Source organism: Pristiophorus japonicus, chromosome 8, assembly GCF_044704955.1.
Source record: "Pristiophorus japonicus isolate sPriJap1 chromosome 8, sPriJap1.hap1, whole genome shotgun sequence".
In the NCBI taxonomy this organism is placed as follows: Eukaryota; Metazoa; Chordata; class Chondrichthyes; family Pristiophoridae; genus Pristiophorus; species Pristiophorus japonicus.
The window spans coordinates 98,433,678-98,456,820 of NC_091984.1; the positions used below are offsets into that span (position 1 = coordinate 98,433,678).

Below are 23,143 nucleotides of genomic sequence, written 5' to 3' on the forward strand. Positions count from 1 at the left end.
CTTCAAAAATACTTCATCGGCTTTGGGACGTCCTGAGGCCATGAAAGACTCTGTATAAAATACAAATTCTTTACTTTCCTTTACTCAGGGCAATACTGGAAATGACTTGTATTTTATATAGAGCCTTTCAGTATTGAGGGAGTACTGCATTGTTGGAAGTACTGAGCATCCACCTGCCCTCTAGGTGGACAGTAGGAGAGCTCTTGGCATCACTAAAACATAGTGGGGGGAAAATTGCAGTCGGAAGTTTCCTGCGAGAGAACGCTTCGGACCAACATTTTTTTAATGAAAATACTTGATGGTCTGAGAGGAACGTAGGATTGCGCTCCAAGGCCTGATTTCGCAATCCAGAGTACGGGAACATGTCTTCCAGGATCATATGCATATCCTGGGATCACGTGGGCCTGGACCACCAATCACAATGTAGTATTCTCATTCATAGTAATGGGAGCTCCGAGCTCACATTACTATCAATGAGAATACCCCTAAAATCAAATAAAACACAAACATAAATTTTAAAAAGTTCACTTTTTTTAAGATTAATAGAAATTGCATTAAATTAAATGTTTTAGACAAAAATTTATTTTTATGAAATTAAAAAAAAATGTTTTAATAGTGTTAAAATAAACTTACCTTCATAGACAGAGTTTTAAAATATAAAAATAAGTACTAACATTTAATTTTTCTATGTTTTAAAACTCTTACGCTGGTAAAAGTAGGCTATACGCCTGCATTTACCAAGCGCAAAAGTTTGAAAGACATTCACTGGCAAGAGTTGGGCAAATAGTCGCGAATTTCCTTCTCCTGGCGATGCGTGCGCTCAGTCAAAAGACATTGTGACAGATTGCAAAAGCCGGTTCTTGCCGCATGCGTATCGCGAGCCAAGAACCAGCATTTGCTAGGCCTCTTTAGGTGCGTGCGCACATCGTACGCATCAGGAGAAGCCGCATTTTTCGGGCCACAATCTAGTCATTTATCTCATGGCTGTTTGTGGGACCTTGCTGTATGCAGGTTGTCTTCTATGTTTACCTGCATTTTAACAGTGACAACACTTTAAAAGTACTTAATTGGCTGTGAAGCACTTTGGAATGTCTAGTAAGTTCTATCTTTCTAGGAGCAGGCCAAAGCACGGTGGAAGAGATGAGACTTTAATAGGCTTTTGAAGGCAGGGAGCAAGTTGGTGCGGTGGATATATTTAGAGAGGGAGTTCCAGAAGATAGCATTGTTGGTGAAGGAGTGGGAATCTAGCAAGGACAGGGGTATGAGACTTGGAGCAAGTCAGGACATGATCTGTAACTGTCTGGATGGCTTGTAGTTTATGGAAGGTGGAGGTGGGAAGATCAGTGAGGAAGTCCCGCCCCGTGACCTAAATTCGGGTTACCGCCCCCGAGAGGAAGTGGAACACAATGTCAGGCACTCCACTTCCGTTCAGTCTCGGGGGCGGGACTGGGGCGGTAAGCACGCAAATGTTGCAGCGCTATGTGCGAGCATAAGGCCCTCCCCTTCCGTTAAAGGGAGAGTACACTGCGAGCTCTGCAGTGGGGCAAGGTGCCTTCACTAGGCCATCGGGGATGCGGGGTGCCGTGGCCGAAGCCGGCACAGAAGCGGAGTGCCGGGCTGCACCATCGCGGCAGGCCCCGCGGAAAAAATAACGGCAGGCCGGACCGGTTAGTCGGCCGACAGGAGAAAATGTCGCCATGCACCTCCCCTTTAAATGTCGCCTCGTGAGCGGAGTGTGGACCGGTTCATGACCCGCGAGGCTGGCACTGACATTGCCCGCGGTGGCCTCACTGGGCGCTGCACAATTTCTGCCACGAGGTGAAATGGGCCGCGCAGGTCGAAAACAGGGCGCTGCGCACGCCGATGACGTCATCGCCGGGAGTGCAGCGGCCCGTGGTGGTACCAGCGGGGCGCTACCGGTTTCGTGCCTCCACTAACTCCCACACAATTTCGTGGGAGCCGGTAGTGCCTCCCAGGGCCGCTAACGAGAGTCGCAAACCATACAAATTTCTCCCCCTGAAATTTTGAACTACTGACATCAACAGAGAAAGAACTTTAATGTTTGTATCTGAGGAGAGGAAAATGCACAGTGTCACAAGCTTGTTGTCATCTTTTCATCTGAAAACAAGTTAGTCAATTGGTTAGTTGAACTTGGCTTTGGCACTTAAAGACCCAGCTATAAGAGCCCTATACAGCAGCGCCTCACAATTAATCTGGCATGCCTTGATGACCCTGAGATGCTGAATGCCCACAGCACTTGGTCTGCCCTCCAGGTCTCCATAACCAGTGCCTGTGAAGAGACACTTGGTTACTCAACCAGAAAATGATCAGGAGATCCAAGAACTAATAGATTGTAAGCGCAGAGCATTTCTGAGCCTCAATCAACAACCCAACTCGGGAGCAGCAAAGCAACGTTACAGACGACTCAAGGTTGAGGTCCAACAAAAATCCGGGACCTAAAGAACAGGTGGTGGATGGAGAAAACACAGGAGATACAACAACTGGCTGACAGCCACGAAATGCGAGGATTTTTCATTGCAGTCAAGGCCACCTACGGTCCAAACTCCCAAGGCCCCAGCCCACTCCTGGCTAAGAACAGGGAAACACTCATCAAAGACACCAAGGCTGTCAGGGCCCGCTGGAAGGAGCACTTTGAAGATCTCCTCAATTGAGACTCTGCCTTTGACTCGCGTGTTCTCAACTCCATTCCGCAGCATGCGACCCGCCACCAACTCAGTGAAACTCCAACGCTGCACGAGATTGGCAAAGCCATAAAACAGCTTAAGAATAACTAGGCTACGGGTGCGGATGGAATCCCTGCTGAAGCGCTAAAGTATGGTGGAGAGGTGCTGTTGGTGCAGATACATGGCCTCATCTCTCTCATCTGGAGGGAGGAGAGCATGCCGGGAGATCTGAGAGATGCAGTGATCATGACCATCTTTAAAAAGCGGCTGATAGCAGGGAATCTCCCTGCTATCAGCCACTGGGAAGGTTGTCGCTAGAGTTCTCCTAAACTGTCTTCTCCCTGTGGCCGAGGAACTCCTCCTGGAATCACAGTGCGGTTTTCGTCCCCTACGGGGCATAACGGACATGATCTTTGCAGCGCGACAGCTGCAGGAAAAATGCAGGGAGCAGCGCCAGCCCTTATACATGGCCTTTTTCGATCTTACGAACGCCTTTGACACTGTCAACTGTGAGGGCGTATGGAGCGTCGTCCTCCGTTTTGGATGCCCCAAAAGTTTGTCAACATCCTTCGCCTGCTCCACGACGACATGCAGGCCATGATCCTTACCAGCGGATCCATTACAGACCCAACCCATGTCCAAACCGGGATCGAACAGGGCTGCGTCATTGCTCCAATCTTCTCAATCTTCCTCGCTGCCATGCTCCACCTCACAGTCAAGAAGCTCCCCGCTGAAGTGGAACTAAACTACAGAACCAGTGGGAAGTTGTTTAGCCTACGCCGCCTCCAGGCCAGGTCCAAGATCACCCCAACCTCTGTCATTGAGCTACAGTACGCGGACGACGCCGGCGTCTGCGCACATTCTGAGGCTGAACTCCAGGATATAGTTGATGTATTCACCGAGGCATATGAAAGCATGGGCCTTATGCTTAACATCCGTAAGACAAAGATCCTCCATCAGCCTATCCTCGCCACACAGCACTGCCCCCCAGTCATCAAGATTCACGGCGCAGCCATCGACAACGTGGACCACTTCCCATAACTCAGGAGCCTCTTATCAACAAATTGATGTGGAGATTCAACATCGCCTCCAGTGCGCCAGTACAGCCATTGGCCGCCTGAGGAAAAGAGTGTTCGAAGACCAGGCCCTCAAATCTACCACCAAGCTCATGGTCTACAGGGCTGTAGTAATACCCGCCCTCCTGTATGGATCAGAGGCATGGACGATGTACAGAAGACACCGCAAGATATAGTTGGAGATATATCACCAACGATGTCTCCGCAAGATCCTGCAAATCCCCTGAGAGGACAGGCGCACCAACATCAGTGTCCTTGCCCAGGCTAACATTCCCAGCATTGAAACACTGACCACACTCGATCAGCTTCGCTGGGCAGGCCACATAGTTCGCATGCCAGACACGAAACTCCCTAAGCAATTGCTCTATGCGAAGCTCCTTCATGGCAAACGAGCCAAAGGTGGGCAGCGGAAACGTTACAAAGACACCTTCAAAGCCTCCCTGGTAAAGTGCAACATCACCACTGACACCTGGGAGTCCCTGGCCGAAGACCGCCCAAGGTGGAGAAAGTGCATCTGGGAGGGCATTGAGCCCTTCGAATCTCAACACCGAGAGCGTGAAGAGGTCAGGCGCAGGCAGCGGAAGGAGCGTGCAGCAAACCAGCCCCACCCCTCCCTTCCCCCGACGAATATCTGTCCCACCTGTGACAGGTTCTGTGGCTCTCGTATCGGACTGTACAGCCATCAGAGAACTCACTTTGGGAGTGGAAGCAAGTCTTCCTCGATTCAGAGGGACTGCCTATGATGATGATGATGAACTTGGCTTTCGTTTTCCTTTGGATACCCCACTATCTCCCCACAATTAATATTTCTACACAAAAAAATCAGCTTACCATGTACATTGAAGTGGAAATTCTTATCCACTTGCCCAGCGACATTTGTAGCTTTACAGACATACTGGCCTGTGTCTGAAACCTGCAGTGAAAAAATACACAGAAACATTGTGGAAATCTTCAAAAGTACAGTTGAATTCAATGTAGTTTTATGGGATTTAATAATCTTCATAAATTATTATTGAAGAGGGTTGCATTAGTAACTAATTTAATTCTTCACAATAGATCGTTATAAATTAACAAGCAGTAGATCACTCCTGACTGTTCTGCTTTTCAATTATACTGACATTCCAAAAATATTATTTTAATATTTTTGAGGTTCATCCATATTATTTAACTTTAGGTAACTTGAAAGAACAATTTGAACTATTCATTTTTGAAAGGGAACAACTGAGAAGAGAATTTTTAGAGGCATGTTAAGATACCTGTATTAAACATTACAGAGCAATAAATGAAGGTTAACTTTGCAAATTCGGAACTCAGGTGCAGGTTCAAACTGGTGAAAAACAAATTTAGAACTGACGTCAGGAAGTTCTTCACACAGAGAGTCATCAACACATGAAATTAATTTCCAGGAAAGGGTTGGGGCGGAAGTCTCCAGAACCATTTGCGAGTCAGTTGGATTCTGTGATGAGGAATGTAGATTTTATAGATGGACAAGCGCAAAGGAGGCTGCGTGGCCTTCTTTCATCTGTCCCTGTCTTGTGAAATTCACAGATCAAATTCACCTCTTTTCAAAGTCTCTACAACTGTTTTAAGATGTATTCTAAATTCTCTCCCAGCTTATGGATTTTCCACCCTGGCTTCCCCGATTCACAAAAATACATTGCAGTTTTACGTGACTGCCAATATTAAGAAAAAATATATTCGTCCTCTGATAGGTTGCCTGAAATTCTTCTCAATGAAACCCAGGAGAATCGCTGATTTCTTCCACTACTAATGGTTCACTAATGAAATTGTGATAATGCATGTCTTTAAAGGTACAACTTTTGCAAATCTAGTTTCAGCAGTGGTTGTTAATTATGGAGAGAAATGGGCAAACTCACATTTTGTTTTGATAAAAGAGGAATTTAAATGATGGTGTCATATTTTAGAAGCTAGTCCTCAAGTTCTACATTATTACAAAGCATGGTGAAACCACCATAACACTTTGAAATGGCTATATCTATGCGACCTTGCTGAAGCAGTGAAGTGGGCAGTTTAATAATTGCGAGTGGGAATGGGTTAAAAGGGCCAGGTACTTCTGAAGAGTGGCATGATAGTCAATTAAGTATTCAAATGTTGAAGATGTGAAGAGGAGTAATTAACAATGGGACAAAGAACAACCAGACCGTATCTCCCATTTTCTAATGGATTTCCTTTTGATGGATTGACTATAAATTTAGACTGGAAGAGACTACTGCACTCTGGTGAGAGACAAGGTGCGACAAATTCAGTCTTTTGATTTTCTGATCGGAACTGTTTGTACAGTATAGAATTGAATATAAAGTTCTCCTTCTGATTAAATAGAAAATAACTGCTTTCCAGTGGCTTCATTAGTGAAGACAGTAACCAGCAACCAGGACTCAGGTATGTTACCTAGGCGGGCACATCAGTGCAATAATGAGAGGTTGCAGCGTTATCAGAGGCGTGGTTTTATGAATGAAACCTTAAACTGAGGCCATTTGTTTGTCTGTTCAAGAAGACATAAAAGATCCTAGGGTACTACTGGAAGAGGAGCAGGGGAGTTCTCCCAGTGTCCTGGTCAACATTTATCTCTCAACCAACACCAGCAAAACAGATTAGCTGCTCACTTGTCTCACTGCTGCTGGTGGGACCTTTTTGGGCATCAATTGGTTGTTGCATTGCCTACGAAACAGCTGTGACTGCAGCTCCGAAATAATCCACTGGCTGTGAAATAGTGGGTATTGAGTTTCCTGAGGACATTAAAGGAATTACATAAAGGAAATTTGTTCTTCTTTCAGTGTGAATCTCAGACATGCAGACCAGGAACGTCTAAGGTTTGATCCCACTGATGCTGATCTCGGTGGCAGCAGAGGTGCTACAATTTTCTCTGGCATCTCTTATCCAGGTTTTCCCTCTCCTAATTGGTACCCAGTGGCCCATGGAAAGTACATGCGTGTGGACATCCGGTGAGGCTCAGTTGTGATGCTCTCTGTAGTTGAATAACCATGGACACACACTCTCTAGCCTCATAAATGTAGAAATGACAATTATCAGGAGCATGGAAACATAGAAAATAGGTGCAGGAATAGGCCATTTGGCCCTTCGAGCCTGCACCACTAAGATCATGGCTGATCATTCACCTCAGTACCCCTTTTCCCGCTTTCTCTCCATACCCCTTCATTCCTTTAGCCGTAGGGGCCATATCTAACTCCCTCTTGAATATATCCAATGAACTGGCATCAACAACTCTCTGCGGTAGGGAATTCCACAGGTTAACATCTCTCTGAGTGAAGAAGTTTCTCCTCATCTCAGTCCTAAATGGCTCAACCCCTTATCCTTAGACTGTGTCTCCTGGTTCTGGACTTCCCCAACATCGGGAAATTTTTCCTGCATCTAACCTGTCCAGTCCTGTTAGAATTTTATATGTTTCTATGAGATCCCCTCTCATCCTTCTAAACTCCAGTGAATACAGACCCTGTCGATTCAGTCTCTTCTCATATGTCAGTCCTGCCATCCGGGGAATCAGTCTGGTGAACCTTCGCGGCACTCCCTCAATAGCAAGAACGTCCTTCCTCAGATTAGGAGACCAAAACTGAACACAATATTCCAGGTGAGATCTCACCAAGACCCTGTACAACTGCAGTAAGACCTCCCTGCTCCTATACTCAAATCCCTTAGCTATGAAGGCCAACATATCATTTGCCTTCTTCACCACCTGCTGTATCTGCATGCCAACTTTCAATGACTGATGTACCATCGGTAGGTTATTCAATCATAGAGAGAATCATAATCATGTACGATCCAGGCCAAGGGTGAAGAAAATCTTTGCAACTCAAAGGTTTCTAAAATGTTTTCCCATGAGTGGAAAATACTGCGTGCCATTTCATTTAAACCACAGTAACTTAATCACTGGATTAAACTCTAGCGCAGACTGATGGGATAGTAGTCTCCTCTGTCTGCTGGCTGTAAGGATCCCATTTGAAATGTGTTTGAACAGTATCAATCCAGTTTCTGTTGGGTAGCGCCTCGCTGCCCCTAATTCAGTACTAATTAACAGGATCACTCAGACAGGCAGAATGGTAGGTGTGCGAAATGGAAAAAAACACCGCAGTGATCCAGTCGGGGATGTTCTTCTGAGGTAGAGGTTGAGGCACACTGCAGAGGCGGAATAGAGGGAGCTTTGCATGTAACTGTCCTAAACCTGACCTGGGAGGGCCTGATGCTGACACTGGGTGCGTGAAATGTAAAGTGTTCCATTGCCCAGTGTCAATTTGAACTCTGTATCGTGAAACACAAGTAACATATCCTAGAAAATCTTGTTCTGTGCCTTTTGCTGCTTCTTCTCCCCCTCCCCCACAGTGCTGGCCAGACAGTCTCAATTTGTGTCTAGTCTAGAAGGCATTCACAGTGATAAAAATGCCTGGTTTTTTAATAGCATCAATATAGTAGAATAAAACTCAGCAGGCTGGCACTGGGCAGGAGTGAGAGAGTGGGAGTGAGTAAAAAAGAAATGGCAACACAATGCTGTAAAACTGGCATGCGTGGCTGAGTGCAATGGACAATGACCAGAGTTGCAGGAGACCCAGGAGCCAAAATTGACCCTTTTTTACAGAGCGGTTACTGCCTCAAAGAAGCGGTGACGGTGCGGAAAGCACTCACTGCTCAGTCGGTGCGGAGTCGCCGACAATTGCGACATTGCCCTAATTTTTGGGGGGGGGCGGTGGACGTTCCCGCCCCGCCTGTGTTCCTGCCCCGTCGACCCCTTACCGACCCCCGTTCTACCCTGCGTGGGAAATTGCCCCGTGGGAAATTGCCCCATGGGAGCAGATCAGCCACCACTCGGTGCCCCGACAGCTTTCCCAAGTGGGAAACTGCTTGTGGCTGGGCAGTGCGTCTACCCTTAAAGGGGAGGGCACACTGCCGCGGCCGCCATTATATTTTAATTATCAGCCGACTCCGAGAACAGCCAGTCAATAGTGGCCACTGGTTCGGCCGGGCTGCCTGCACCCTCTCTTGGGTGCCAGACCGCTGCATTGGCCGAAACCCTCCCTGGTGACCCAGTGGATGCCACTAAAGTGGCTGCAGAGTTCACATTCGCCCTTCCCTTTAACTGAAGGGGAGGGACATTGCTACGCGCTGATGACGCATACCGATGTCCGCCTACCTCGGCACGCACTTTCGTCCCGCCGCAACCCGACTTCACTGTCCCAAACAAAAAAAAGTTCAAAGAGCTGAATTTCGCTCTACTCTCCGTCCCATAGATCGGGGGAGAAAAATCTTCAAGATCGTTGAAAGTGCCCCCTTTCCATCGAAGGGCAATTTCATCCCCCCAATGTTTAGTTCAGACAAAGGGGTTGTGTAGAAATTCAACTTGCAATTTTCTAGTCTTCATTTTTAAAAATTAAATGAGATAGTATCTATCCAAAAATATTGCGTCCGTAACATGATATGATTGTAATATTCTGAGGCTTCTTCTCCCCCTTCCCCGCAGTGCTGGCCAGAGCTCTGATGAAAGTTCAGCAACCTGAAATGTAGGCCCAAATTTTGCAGTCTATGTGACGGCGTAGTTTGAGAGCACGCTGTCATACATCCTTAGAAATGGACAGCAAGTTTGGGATTTCTGCATGTGCTTGCTCATGTGCTAAATCCTGAACTTTCAATGTCAAGTGGATGCCTGCGGCATAAACCTTAATTATGCCATCGACTGCAAAATCCAAGCCATTAACCCTTTCTCTCTCAACAGATGCTGCCTGACCTGCTGAGTATTTCCAGCATTTTCTGTTTTTTTTTTCAGATTTCCAGCATTCATAGTATTTTGCTTTTGTATGATTGTAATATTGTTGTGACACAGGTTTAGACTGCAAGTTGTGTTCTGCTATCATTTTGCATCTTCTGCTTTGAAAAGTCTTACCTCTGCACCCGTGATCTCCAACATTTGCCCATTGGCTAGAGTTCGAATGCTGCTAGACTCAGTGATTGGCCGCCCGTTCTTAAACCAGGTGATGACAGGTGGTGGTACTGCATTTGATTCACACTCCAGTATGGCTGTATTCCCAGTGCGGACACTGATTGTGCGAGGGGAATCCCCTGCACGGTCCTTAATGGTTGGTGGAACTGTATGAAAAGCAAAGCATTGAAGACTGTAAATGTGACATGAACCACATTGCACCCCAATTCAAAATGGAAAAGAAACTACAATGTAAAGACTTCCAGATTGGCTTTCAATCATAGCACTGTTAAAGCAGATTTACAAAGTGACCTTTCACACATGTTGGAAGTAAGCCATTTTAGCAGACTTCCAAGAGTGATGTGGAAATAGCAACATACGGTATTTTTCTATTAAGAACCATAGTGGAGGACATCACATATTTGAAAACAGTAGGAGAGAAAAAAAGATAAACCAAATAGTAGTGGTTAGATGATGCCAAGCTTTGGTTTTAAGAGCCTGTAGGCTGGAAGGGAATACAACAACTTCCATTTATATTGGAACTATTAACATAAAAAAATGTCCTAAGGCACCTCACAGAGGAATAAGGAAAGACAGACACTGAGCAAAAGAAGGAAAGATTAGGAGAGTGAGGTTTAAGGGGGGTCTTCAAGGAGGAGAGGAAAATAGAAAGGCAGAAAGGTTTAAGGAGGGAATTCCAAAAATGAGGTGGGTCTTGGTGGCTGAAAACATAGACATCAATGGTGGGGCAATGCACAAGGGGCTAGATTCAAAGGAATATAGAGTTTGGATGGTGATGGTTGTAGCATTGGTTGGGATTGCAAAAGTAATGAGGAATGAGGCCACAGCATAATTTAAGAATGAGAATTTTAAATTTGAGGCACTGGGGGACTGGAAGCCAATATAGGCTAACCAGGATGAGCGATGAGTGAGCAGGACCTGTTTTTGGATAGGATACAGATGAGCTGAAGGTTACGGAGGGAGGAGGATGGCCAGGAGAGCACTGAATATATCAAGTCTGAAGATTATAAAGGCTGCATATTCTCTCTGATCCTGAATTGTTTCCATCATGAAGACCACCTACTTCCACTTTCATAACATCGCCTGTCTCTGTCCTAATTCTCGGGCAGACGGCCAAAGACGACGAGATGGAAGAAGTAGACAGCAACAGAAATTCAGGGCAAGGAATGGAGGGGAATTGGGGGAGCTTTGGCTTGGTGAACAAAGGAAGGGGAATAGCAGCAGAGGCAGCTGAATTGGATGGTTTCTATCTTGGTGGTGAAGATATCCATGAGTTCCTTACACTTGTTGTTCGAGGTGAAGATGGATAGTGAAGAGAAGAGTGGTTTAAGAGGTGGTTAGTAGTACAAAAAATGAGTTATCATTGCTCTCAAGGATGATCCTAGAGTAGTGGGCTGTTTTGGTAGAGGGGAGCGAGGCCTGGTAGAACTTAATATGGTAAAGTCAGATTTGGTGACAGATGGCTCAGCTAGATTGTGTAGCAATTACATTGATGTTTGTGCTTTTTGGACTTGGAGGGAGGATGATGCAAGTGGAATAACTGGTATGGGAGATTGGGAAGGTTTGCTGGGGACAAGGACATCGAAGATGATGGTGAGGGACTGGTTGAGCAATTCGACAGCTGAAGAGGGATTATGGCAAATTGAGGACCAAAAGCTGGTAGTTGGAGTTTGGAGTGTGCAGTTGTAAGTAACTTGCAGAAGGAAGTGGGATTTAAAGAGTGTCTTCTGGGCAAGTGAATAGGTGAGGAATACAAGAAAATGTTTGGAATTTGTCTTGTCAGAGATCAAGACTATGGGAGTAGATAAAGGAAGGCAAGGGATTGACGTAATGGAAAAGAATGAGTTAGTAGAGGATTTAGATTTATTGATTGTGGCTAAAATAATGAAGCAAGAGTTTCAAAGAAGTGCATCTGCATCAAAATGACTGCCCTCCATATGCCCACTTGCTGCTACAGTTGGGGGTTGGGGGGGTGGGGAACGAGAGAAAGGGGAATACTGGCTGGTCAGTCAGACATGGAAATGATTGACAATAATACTAAGAACTTTAAAAGAAATGTTTCCTTCCCAAAGCAGAATGGTTTTAACTGCTCTCAGAAGTCATTTACATTTTGACTAACTGCCTGGCTTTGCAGAGGGCCAAATATTGGGGTTGTTGCTGCTTTCTCATTAAACGTGGCAATTTTACATCTTGAAAATAACTCACAGATACAATTATATCTGACTGCAAAAGCTTCTATAAATATGTGAAGAGAAAAAGATTAGTGAAGACAGACGTAGGTCCCTTGCAGTCAGATTCAGGTGAATTTATAATGGGGAACAAAGAAATGGCAGACCAGTTGCACAAATACTTTGGTTCTGTCTTCACTAAGGAAGACACAAATAACCTTCCAGAAGTACTAGGGGACCGAGGGTCTAGTGAGAAGGAGGAACTGAAGGATATCCTTATTAGGCGAGAAATTGTGTTAAGGAAATTGATAGGATTCAAGGCCAATAAATCCCCTGGGCCTGATAGTCTGCATCCCAGAGTACTTAAGGAAGTAGCCCTAGAAATAGTGGATGCATTGGTGATCATTTTCCAACAGTCTATCGACCCTGGATCAGTTCCTATGGACTGGAAGGTAGCTAATGTAACACCACTTTTTAAAAAAGGAGGGAGAGAGAAAACGGGTAATTATAGACCGGTTAGCCTGACATCGGTAGTGGGGAAAATGTTGAAATTAATTATTAAAGATGTAATAGCAGCGCATTTGGAAAGCAGTGACAGGATCAGTCCAAGTCAGCATGGATTTATGAAAGGGATTTATGCTTGACAAAAGTTCTGGAATTTTTTGAGGATGTAACTAGTAGAGTTGTCAAGGGAGAACCAGTGGATGTGGTGTATTTGGACTTTCGAAAGGCTTTTGACAAGGTCCCACACAAGAGATTGGTGTAAAAATCAAAGCACATGGTATTGGGGGTAATGTACTGATGTGGATAGAGAACTGGTTGGCAGACAGGAAGCAGAGAGTCGGGATAAATGGGTCCTTTTCAGAATGGCAGGCAGTGACCAGTGGAGTGCTACAGGGCTCAGTGCTGGGACCCCAGCTCTTTACAATATACATTAATGATTTAGATGAAGGAATTGAGTGTAATATCTCCAAGTTTGCAGATGACACTAAGCTGGGTGGCGATGTGAGTTGTGAGGAGGACGCTAAGAGGCTGCAGGGTGACTTGGACAGGTTAGGTGAGTGGGCAAATGCATGGCAGATGCAGTATAATGTGGATAAATGTGAGGTTATCCACTTTGGGGGCAAAAACACGAAGGCAGAATATTATCTGAATGGCAGCAGATTAGGAAAAGGGGAGAGGTGCAATGAGACCTGGGTGTCATAGTTCATCAGTCATTGAAAGTTGGCATGCAGATACAGCACGTGGTGAAGGCGGCAAATGTTATGTTGGCCTTCATAGTTGGGGATTTGAGTATAGGAGCAGGGAGATTTTACTGCAGTTGTACAGGGCCTTGGTGAGGCCTCACCTGGAATAGTGTGTTCAGTTTTGGTCTCCTAATCTGAGGAAGGACGTTCTTGCTATTGAGGGAGTGCAGCGAAGATTCACCAGACTGATTCCTGGGATGGCAGGACTGATATATGAGGAGAGACTGGATCAACTGGGCCTTTATACACTGGAGTTTAGAAGGATGAGAGGGGATCTCATAGAAACATATAAGATTCCGACGGGACTGGACTGTTTCGATGCGGGAGGAATGTTCCCGATGTTGGGGAAGTCCAGAATCAGTCTTAGGATAAGGGGTAGGCTATTTAGGACTGAGATAAGGAGAAACTTCTTCACTCAGAGAGTTAGCAACCTGTGGAATTCCCTGCCGCAGAGAGTTGTTGATGCCAGCTCATTAGATATATTCAAGAGGGAGTTAGATATGGCCTTTACGGCTAAAGGGATCAAGGGTTATGGAGAGAAAGCAGGAAAGGGTCCTGAGGGAATGATCAGCCATGATCTTATTGAATGGTGGTGCAGACTCGAAGGGCCAAATGGCCTACTCCTGCACCTATTTTCTATGTTTCTATATAAATGCTGATAGGTTGGATGTGATATGCTAATATTATAGGTGAATTGTCCACTCGGGTGGTTTACAACAGGTCGCATGGGTGGGAAAAAGTGCTATTTAAAGCACAAAGCAGCTGCAGGAATATTAATATGGTTCTTTTCTTTACTCAACTGGGAGAATTATGTTTGTTATTAACAGATGGATTGCTCATGGTACTACTTTCGAAAGCAAACCATATTTCATGTTCATACTGGAGGCACAAACATGAAAATTAAAAATCATAGGCTATACATGCACAGTGATTTATGTGAGCACTATTTCCAACTGGGGTGCAGATTGTAGAATCACCCCCAATATATTTAGCTTTTCTCAGCTTTTCTTTAGAATATGCATTTGCAGCTAACTCCTGAATCAACAACCTTTATGTGTTTATTTAAATTAGGACTGACCTCCTGACGAGAGCTGGACTTGAGCCAGTCGCATGCAGATTGTCAACAGTATGTAAAAAGAGCAGCTCAAACTTCACTTCATTACCCTGGCTCCCATAGCCAGATGGTCTATATTGTATTAGAGGGTGATATTAAAACCATAAGGTGCTTTTTCTGCTATCCAAACCTGGCTTGTTGGATATTTGTCATTATAATGTTTGTGTGGGCCCTAAAGTGTGGAAATCACAATGAATCAACTAATTCAGTATAAAAGCACACATTTATTCATTCAAATTAGGTAACATCAGCTTCTCGGCCTTTTGGCTAAGATCATGCGTAACTGACCTGACAGGGGAGTAACCATGACCCCAAAGTGGTTCTCCCTGGATCAGGAAGGTGGTTCTCCTATGCTTTTTGGAAATAGGAGGTGGGTGGGGTGGATTGACCCATCCACCTCCACGGAGGTGTGTGGGGGGCCTGACCCATCCACCTCCATGGCACGAACCTGGTATTGCAGTACTTCCAGGAACGGTGCAGTGGCTCTCGGCCTTTTGGCTAAGAGCATTGGCGCAGAGTGATCCTTGATGTGTGCAAGGTGACCTCTGGCGTTTGTGATTTGACAAAGAATTGGAAAGATTGGCAACGAAAAATTAAAAAAAAAAACATCAGTATTTATCAAATTTCTCAAAACTAGAATTTGCTTGTGATGGGGACATTCACCATTTAGACTTCTGCCTTCAATTTGGTTACTAAATCTGAGATTTGTTGGTAATTGATTCAAAATCCATGAACCAAACTTCCCTACCTATAAACAGCTGGTTCAAGAAATGTTTTATTGAGGATTTTAGGCTATTGGTACGGGATACCAAAGTTGAACGGAGTAGTAGAGGACATTAGATAAATCAAGATTGATGATTAGTTGACAAGGTTGAGTTTTAAAGCCTGTAAGTGGGAGGACAGAAAGATTTAGGATGCAAGATTTTAAAAAGTTTAATCTAATAGACAGATTCGAAGATAAACTCACAACTGAGTTTTGCAGTTGTGACTTTAATTGACAAATTCAAATTTGTTGTCAATGTGTTAGATTATTGTTCAGGCTAAAATTAGCAACTTAATTTACTTACAAGAATTCTAATTACAGCAGAATAATGTATCAGAAGACTAGAAGTACAAATATTTCAAAAATGGGAATGACTGAATCAATCCACAAGAGGTTAAATATCTTTCTCCAAGTATATTTCTTACACAGCTTGTTAATGTGCAAGACAGAGTTCCTGTTGCTATGTTAGAATTATCAGAATTTTACAGCATAGGAGGAGTCCATTCAGTCTATCACGCCGGTGTCTGCTCTCAGAGAGTGCTACTCCTCTTATTTCACCACTGTTTCTAGTACAGATTTCTATATCCTAACAACTCTGTATAAATAAAACTCTCCTATCCTTTTTCTTTTGTTGATGACCTTAAATATATGCCCTCTTGTTACCACCTTACTGACCAGTGGAAAAAGATTGTTCCAATTTACCTCATCAAAGCATCTCAAAACATCTCTATCAGACTTGTTCTTAGTCTTTGTTCTAATGAAAAGAACCCCTTTATCTTGTGTCTTTACTCATCTAAAGCCCCTAATTTCTGCTGTTAGTATATTTAATCTGCAATATGTCCATCGTCTTGTTACCTTTCTTAAAGTATGATCCCCAAAACTGGACACGTTATCCTGGTTGCAGCCTTACTAATGATGTGTATAGGTATAGCATTACCTTATTTATTAGTGTGTGAGGTAATAATCCTGTCTGTTCCATGAAGTCCATGTGTCAATTACAGAAACTGAAATTGATTGAAAGCATCTGAAATTGAACACTGAACCGAGGCTGACTAGAAAGGCAGTCCCCTTCTGACAATAAAGCCTTTTATGTTAACAGTTATTAAACTCAAGACATTAACGGCTGACTTTCCTCTTCACAGTGGTGCTCTGTTGGAATATATAGTATTAGGCAGTTCCTCGTGTCGAGGATGACCCGCTTCCACACCAAAGAAGATGAGCTCAGAGGTGTTTCAATGAGCTTGAAGGGTGGAAGATGCCTGTGCGTGAATTCTTTTAACATGGAGTGGCTGTTGCACACCAGCCACCACAGTCTTGACAGAGCAAGGTCTTGGTCCAGTGGCAAGGGTTGTCTACCGGTACCTCCCCAGTGGTCATTGACTCCCCACAATGATCAGTGTCTCACAAATCTCACTAGTCTGTCTCAAAGTTTCGAGATAAAAACCATCTATTCCTGGTGATTTATTTGTTTGAGTCCTTTCCAGGATATATTTATATCAACATCACTGATTTTACGTCGGTTTTCCCTGTTTGGGGAGTTTGCATGTTGCCTTGTGATTAATCAGAAGTAGTAATCATTTAGACTACTTACTATTTTGTGTTCAATGTCAGGTTTAAGCCTGTTTGTATCTTTTATGATTTTCACCATTTCTCTAGCTGCACTCTTACTGTTGTTTTTACTGTTATGTTTAACCTCAACTGCTATGTTTTTTTTCCTGAGATCTCTCTTTGCTCCTCAAGACCATTGCTGCCTGCGCAATGGCTCAGCAGGGCGCTTTTCCCCAGGTCTGTGTTTGAATGGTGTGGGTACCGGGGAGGGATGGAGGAGCGTGGGGGGGCGGGGGGGGGGCATTGGGGAGGTGATCGGTGGGGGAGGAGCATAGCAAGGGAAGGAGGGAGAGCGTGGCAAGGGATGGAGGGGGAGCGTGGCAAGGGATGGAGGGGGAGCGTGGCAAGGGATGGAGGGGGAGCGTGGCAAGGGATGGAGGGGGAGCGTGGCAAGGGAAGGAGGGGGAGCGTGGCAAGGGAAGGAGGGGGAGCGTGGCAAGGGAAGGAGAGGGAGCGTGGCAAGGGATGGAAGAGCATGGGTTGGGGTCACTCAAAATGATCGAAGAGCCTCCCCCCCCACCCCTACACACACACACACCCTTCCCCACACACACCCCCCTCTTCCCCACACACACACCATCCCCCTCCCCACACACACACCACCCCCCCTCCCCACACACACACACACACACACACACACACCACCCCCCCTCCCCACTCACACACACCACCCCCCCTCTCCACTCACACACACCACCCCCCCTCTCCACTCACACACACCACCCCCCCTCCCCACTCACACACACCACCCCCCTCCCCACACACATGCCACCCCACTCCCCACACACACGCCACCCCCCTCTCCCCACACACACACCACCCCCCTCTCCCCACACACACACACAAACACACACCACACACACCCCAACCCCACCCCTCACTGCCAGATACAGAGAGAGAGAGACACTGACAGAAACACCTTCCCTTCACATAAAGGTAGGACTTCTATTTTTTATTGATTGATTGCTTATTACTTTGGTCTTGGTGCCTTAGGTGCAGGGTCCCTTCTATTTTTTATTAATTCATTGCTTATTACTTTTTGTGCTTCGTTTAGTGCTTGATGCTTTAAATGTACTGCTTTGTTTAGTGCTTAGTGCTTTAAATGTACTTTGCTTCTTTAATGTTGTTGTGAAGGTGTTTATGGAAAATCCTTTAACTTCCCTTCCACCCCCCATTGTGATGTTGATGTGTCCTTTGTGTTTAATGCTTCCCACCCGCCGTCTCTGGCTGTGCCTGCACTAAACTTAACTCGAGGTAAGGTTTTTCAGAACTTACAAAAGTGGACACTTATTCCATTCTAAGTTAGTTTGAAGTAAGTTTTTGCTGCCGAAACTTGCAAAACAGGCCTAAGTAGCTGGACACACCCCCTTTTGAAAAAAAATACCTGAACTAAAATGAGCCTAAACTAACTCACTAGAACTGGAGCAAACTAAGTGCCGAGAATTGCGATTTCTAAGATACTCCAAACTAAACTAGTTGCTCCAAGAAAATTGGAGCAACTCCACCCGAAACTTGGGCCCCGTATGTGCAGTGCCTGCCCTTTGTTTCTCACCTCCATATTTGGGTTACTTAAGAACAGGAGTCTGTTATATTAGAATGAGACTTCCATCTGCCCCCCCCTCCGCCCCCCCACTACTGCTGCAACCCCAACCATTTTCCTAGATTGTTGTTCATTACTATTACATGGTGGGAACATTGCAACAGGAGTAGGCCAATCAGCCCCCTGAGCTTGTCAATTATATCATTGCTGATCAAATCGCACGGGGTAGCCTTGAGGAGGAATTCATAGAATGCATACGGGATTGTTTCTTAGAACAGTATGTTACAGAACCTACAAGGGAGCAAGCTATCTTAGATCTGGTCCTGTGTAATGAGACAGGAATAATAAACGATCTCCTTGTAAAAGATCCTCTCGGAATGAGTGATCACAGTATGGTTGAATTTATAATACAGATTGAGGGTGAGGAAGTAGCGTCTCAAATGAGCGTATTATGCTTAAACAAAGGGGATGAGGGCAGAGTTGGCTAAAGTAGACTGGAAACACAGACTAAACAACTGAGGAACAGTGGAGGACTTTTAAGGAGCTCTTTCATAGTGCTCAACAAAAATATATTCCAGTGAAAAAGAAGGGCGGTAAGAGAAGGGATAACCAGCCGTAGATAGCCAAGGAAATAAAGGAGAGTATCAAATTAAAAACCAATGCGTATAAGGTGGCCAAGGTTAGTGAGAAACTAGAAGATTGGGAAAATTTTAAGCAACAGCAAAGAATGACTAAGAAAGCAATAAAGAAAGAAAAGATAGATTACGAAAGTAAACTTGCGCAAAACATAAAAACAGATAGTAAAAGCTTTTACCAATATATAAAATGGAAAAGAGTGACTAAAGTAAATGTTGGTCCCTTAGAAGATGAGAAGGGGGATTTAATAATGGGAAATGTGGAAATGGCTGAGACCTTAAACAAGTAATTTGCTTCGGTCTTCACAGTGGAAGACACAAAAACCATGCCAAAGATTGCTGGTCACGGGAATGTGGGAAGGGAGGACCTTGAGATAATCACTATCACTAGGGGGGTAGTGCTGGACAAGCTAATGGGACTCAAGGTAGACAAGTCCCCTGGTCCTGATGAAATGCATCCCAGGGTATTAAAAGAGATGGCGGAAGTTATAGCAGATGCATTCGTTATAATCTACCAAAATTCTCTGGACTCTGGGGAGGTACCAGTGGATTGGAAAGCAGCTAATGTAATGCCTCTGTTTAAAAAAGGGGGCAGACAAAAGGCAGGTAACTATAGGCCGGTTAGTTTAACATCTGTAGTGGGGAAAATGCTTGAAGCTATCATTAAGGAAGAAATAGCGGGACATCTAGATAGGAATCAAGCAGACACAACATGGATTCATGAAGGGGAAATCATGTTTAACTAATTTATTGGAATTCTTTGAGGATATAACGAGCATGGTGAATAGAGGTGTACCGATGGATGTGGTGTATTTAGATTTCCAAAAGGCATTCGATAAGGTGCCACACAAAAAGTTACTGCAGAAGATAAAGTTACGTGGAGTCAGAGGAAATGTATTAGCATGGATCGAGAATTGGCTGGCTAACAGAAAGCAGAGAGTCGGGATAAATGGGTCCTTTTCGGGTTGGAAATCGGTGGTTAGTGGTGTGCCACAGGGATTGGTGCTGGGACCACAACTGTTTACAATATACATAGATGACCTGGAAGAGGGGACTGAGTGTAGTGTAACAAAATTTGCAGATGACACAAAGATTAGTGGGAAAGCGGGTTGTGTAGAGGACACAGAGAGGCTGCAAAGAGATTTAAATAAGTTAAGCGAATGGCAAAGAGATTTAGATAAGTTAAGCGAATGGGCTAAGGTTTGGCAGATGGAATACAATGTCGGAAAATGTGAGGTCATCCACCTTGGAAAAAAAAACAGTAAAAGGGAATATTATTTGAATGGGGAGAAATTACAACATGCTGCGGTGCAGAGAGACCTGGGGGTCCTTGTGCATGAATCCCAAAAAGTTAGTTTGCAGGTGCAGCAGGTAATCAGGAAGGCGAATGGAATGTTGGCCTTCATTGCGAGAGGGATGGAGTACAAAAGCAGGGAGGTCCTGCTGCAACTGTACAGGGTATTGGTGAGGCCGCACCTGGAGTACTGCGTGCAGTTTTGGTCACCTTACTTAAGGAAGGATATACTAACTTTGGAGGGGGTATACAAACGATTCACTCGGCTGATTCCGGAGATGAGGGGGTTACCTTATGATGATAGATTGAGTAGACTGGGTCTTTACTCGTTGGAGTTCAGAAGGATGAGGGGTGATCTTATAGAAACATTTAAAATAATGAAAGGGATAGACAAGATAGAGGCAGAGAGGTTGTTTCCACTGGTCGGGGAAACTAGAACTAGGGGCACAGCCTCAAAATACGGGGGAGCCGATTTGGAACCGAGTTGAGAAGGAATTTCTTCTCCCAGAGGGTTGTGAATCTGTGCCAAGGAAGCAGTTGAAGCTTATTGAATGTATTCAAATCACAGATAGATAGATTTTTAACCAATAAGGGAATTAAGGGTTATGGGGAGCGGGCGGGTAAGTGGAGCTGAGTCCACGGCCAGATCAGCCATGATCTTATTGAATGGCGGAGTAGGCTCGAGGGGCTAGATGGCCTACTCCTGTTCCTAATTCTTATGTTCTTATGTTCTGTACCTCAACTCCATTTACCTGCCTTGATAACTTACCCAACAAAAATCTATTGATCTCAGTTTTGAAAATTTCAATTCACCCAGCATCCACAGCCGTCAAGAGAGTTCCAGATTTCCAGTGCTTTCTGATTTCACTCCCAAATGGCCTAGCTGTAATATTATTATGCCCCCTTGTTCTGGATTCCTTCAAAAAAGGAAATAGTTTCAGAACAGTTCCTATTTAAAAAATTAGAATGCAATTTTGCATTTGGTGCTTATCCTTTCACATTATATTTCAGAGCTCCAGAAGTAGTTTGTAGCCAGTGTACACCACTTTAGGAACAATCACACAATACATAAAGATTTTGTTCTCAAGTTCCCTTGTGTAACTTGGGTGGGCAGGCCAAGGATCGGTGGGGGCCTGTCATACCAGGTCTGTACATATTTCTGCTCTTATAATAATTGTATGGCACCATGTCTGCTGGATGTCAGAAGCACCTGCCTAAAAAGACAGGCAGGAAAAGATAATCAAAGCCTTATACCATCCATTAGACATACAACCACAAGTACAACATTCCCCAGGCAAGAGTAGTGTCTTGGGGTGGTGAAAAGATACCCATGGCCAATTTCAGGAAAAATCTCTGGGAAATTTCTCCTCGACTCTCTAAGATAATCAAGCAAACTCCAGAAGGCCATTATCCTTAACAAAACAAATCAAACTAACTTTCCATTCCCCCAAAGGCCATGTGTCCCAGTTTCCTTAAGAACATACAGAACCAGGAACAACTATCCCCATCCAAGAGGCTGGTCCTAAGGGTCACAGACTTCGTATCCCAATTTACCTCCTATATCCCGCTCCGTACAGCAAAAATATATCTATCACCCTCTTAAAATTTATAACATATTCCACTTCCTTCCTGGGTAGGCTGTTCCAAATAATTACTACCTTCTTTGCCTTTTCCTGACTAAATTTAAATCCACGTAGCCTTGTCCTACAGATTGATCAATATTTATACATTCTTGGATCCGGTTTACCTATTCCCTCGAAGATCTTAAATGTCTCAATAAGGTCATTTCTAAGTGGAAACACCACCTTTTCCTAATGTAAATATTCATACCACAGTAATTCTCCTTTCCTCATCGCTCAAGTGCCCAATCCTACACATGAATTTAATTTCCCATTTTTGTGCTCCCTCGAAGGCATCTCCACTGCACACAATACTCAAGGTATACTGGTAACAATGTGCTAGGTAAGCCAAGAGGCAGCACTGCCATAGGCATCTGTGCTATTTGAAATTCCTTTTGTTATTACAAAAACTTTCAGAAATAATTTTCTGCAACTTTCTGATTGAATTGATCAGAAAATTACAATATCAATTAAATTTTGGTAAAAAAAATTAAACTATTCTTAAATCTGCCCTGAAAGAGTTTCACTGAAACATTGGGCCCAAGTTTCGGGCCGAGCCGCCGACCTGGACGCCCGTTTTTCGCGCCAGAAAGTGCACCTAAAAAATACTTACCGATTCTCCGGCTCCCTGCAGGTCCTCTGGAGCTGGGTGAGGCGCAGCACGAGCTGTGGGGGGCGGAGCCAGGTCACTGCGCTGAAAGCAGTGCCGGGACCTCTGCACATGCGCGCTACAGTGGGCGCGCATGTGCAGTAGCTCCAGGCGCCCAAAACTGTGTGGGAGGGGCCCGAAGCACGCAGCCCCTAGCCCTGGCCGAATGGCCTCACTGGGGCTGCGTGGATCAGGCTGCACCTCCCACGCCCAGCTCCTGCTTCCTCCCAACCCGACTCGACTCCCGCCCCCCCCACCCCTCCGCCCCGACCCCCACCCCTGACCCCCGCTCCCCCCCCCCACCCCCACCCCCGGACCCGACTCGCGCTCCCACTCCGCCCCCGGACCGGACCGGACCCGACTCCCACTCTGCCCCCCCCCGCCCCTGACCCCCCTCCCCCACCCCGGAACGGACCCCGGACCCGACCCGACCCCCGGCCATCTACCTTTAAATCCGGTGCTGGAGGTGGGCCCTGCCCGAAGTCTTGGGCCGGGCCTGGCCAGCCTCCCTCTCCTCTCCCCCTCCCTCCCTTCTCCCCCTCCCTCTTCCCCCCCCCCCACTCCTCCTCTCCCTTCCCCCCACTCCTCCTCTCCCTTCCCCCCCCCCCTCCTCTCCCTTCCCCTACCTCCCCTCCCCCCCCCCTCGCTGTCAGAAACACAGACACTGACAGACAGAGAGTGAGAGACACTGACAAAGACACACTGGGGGGGGGCTTTCCAGCACACTGTTGGAGGGCTCCCGGTGCTGCAGTTGGTAAGTAGAAAATGTTTTAGTTATTGA

The 23,143-nt window shown here is 45.3% G+C and overlaps 1 protein-coding gene and 1 pseudogene across 1 annotated transcript in view; one reads left to right on the top strand and one right to left on the bottom strand.

The window, feature by feature from the left end:
* The window catches only part of hmcn1 (hemicentin 1), a 744,329-nt gene that overhangs the window by 172,255 nt on the left and 548,931 nt on the right, over positions 1-23,143 (bottom strand). Inside the window, exons 60-61 of the mRNA XM_070887155.1 lie at positions 9,669-9,871; positions 4,592-4,673 (exon numbers count right to left, since the gene is read on the bottom strand). Of these exons, the coding sequence (XP_070743256.1) occupies positions 4,592-4,673; positions 9,669-9,871 (285 nt within the window). The remainder of the gene's footprint in view (positions 1-4,591; positions 4,674-9,668; positions 9,872-23,143) is intronic.
* Positions 14,502-14,739, top strand: LOC139269975 (U2 spliceosomal RNA; annotated as a pseudogene).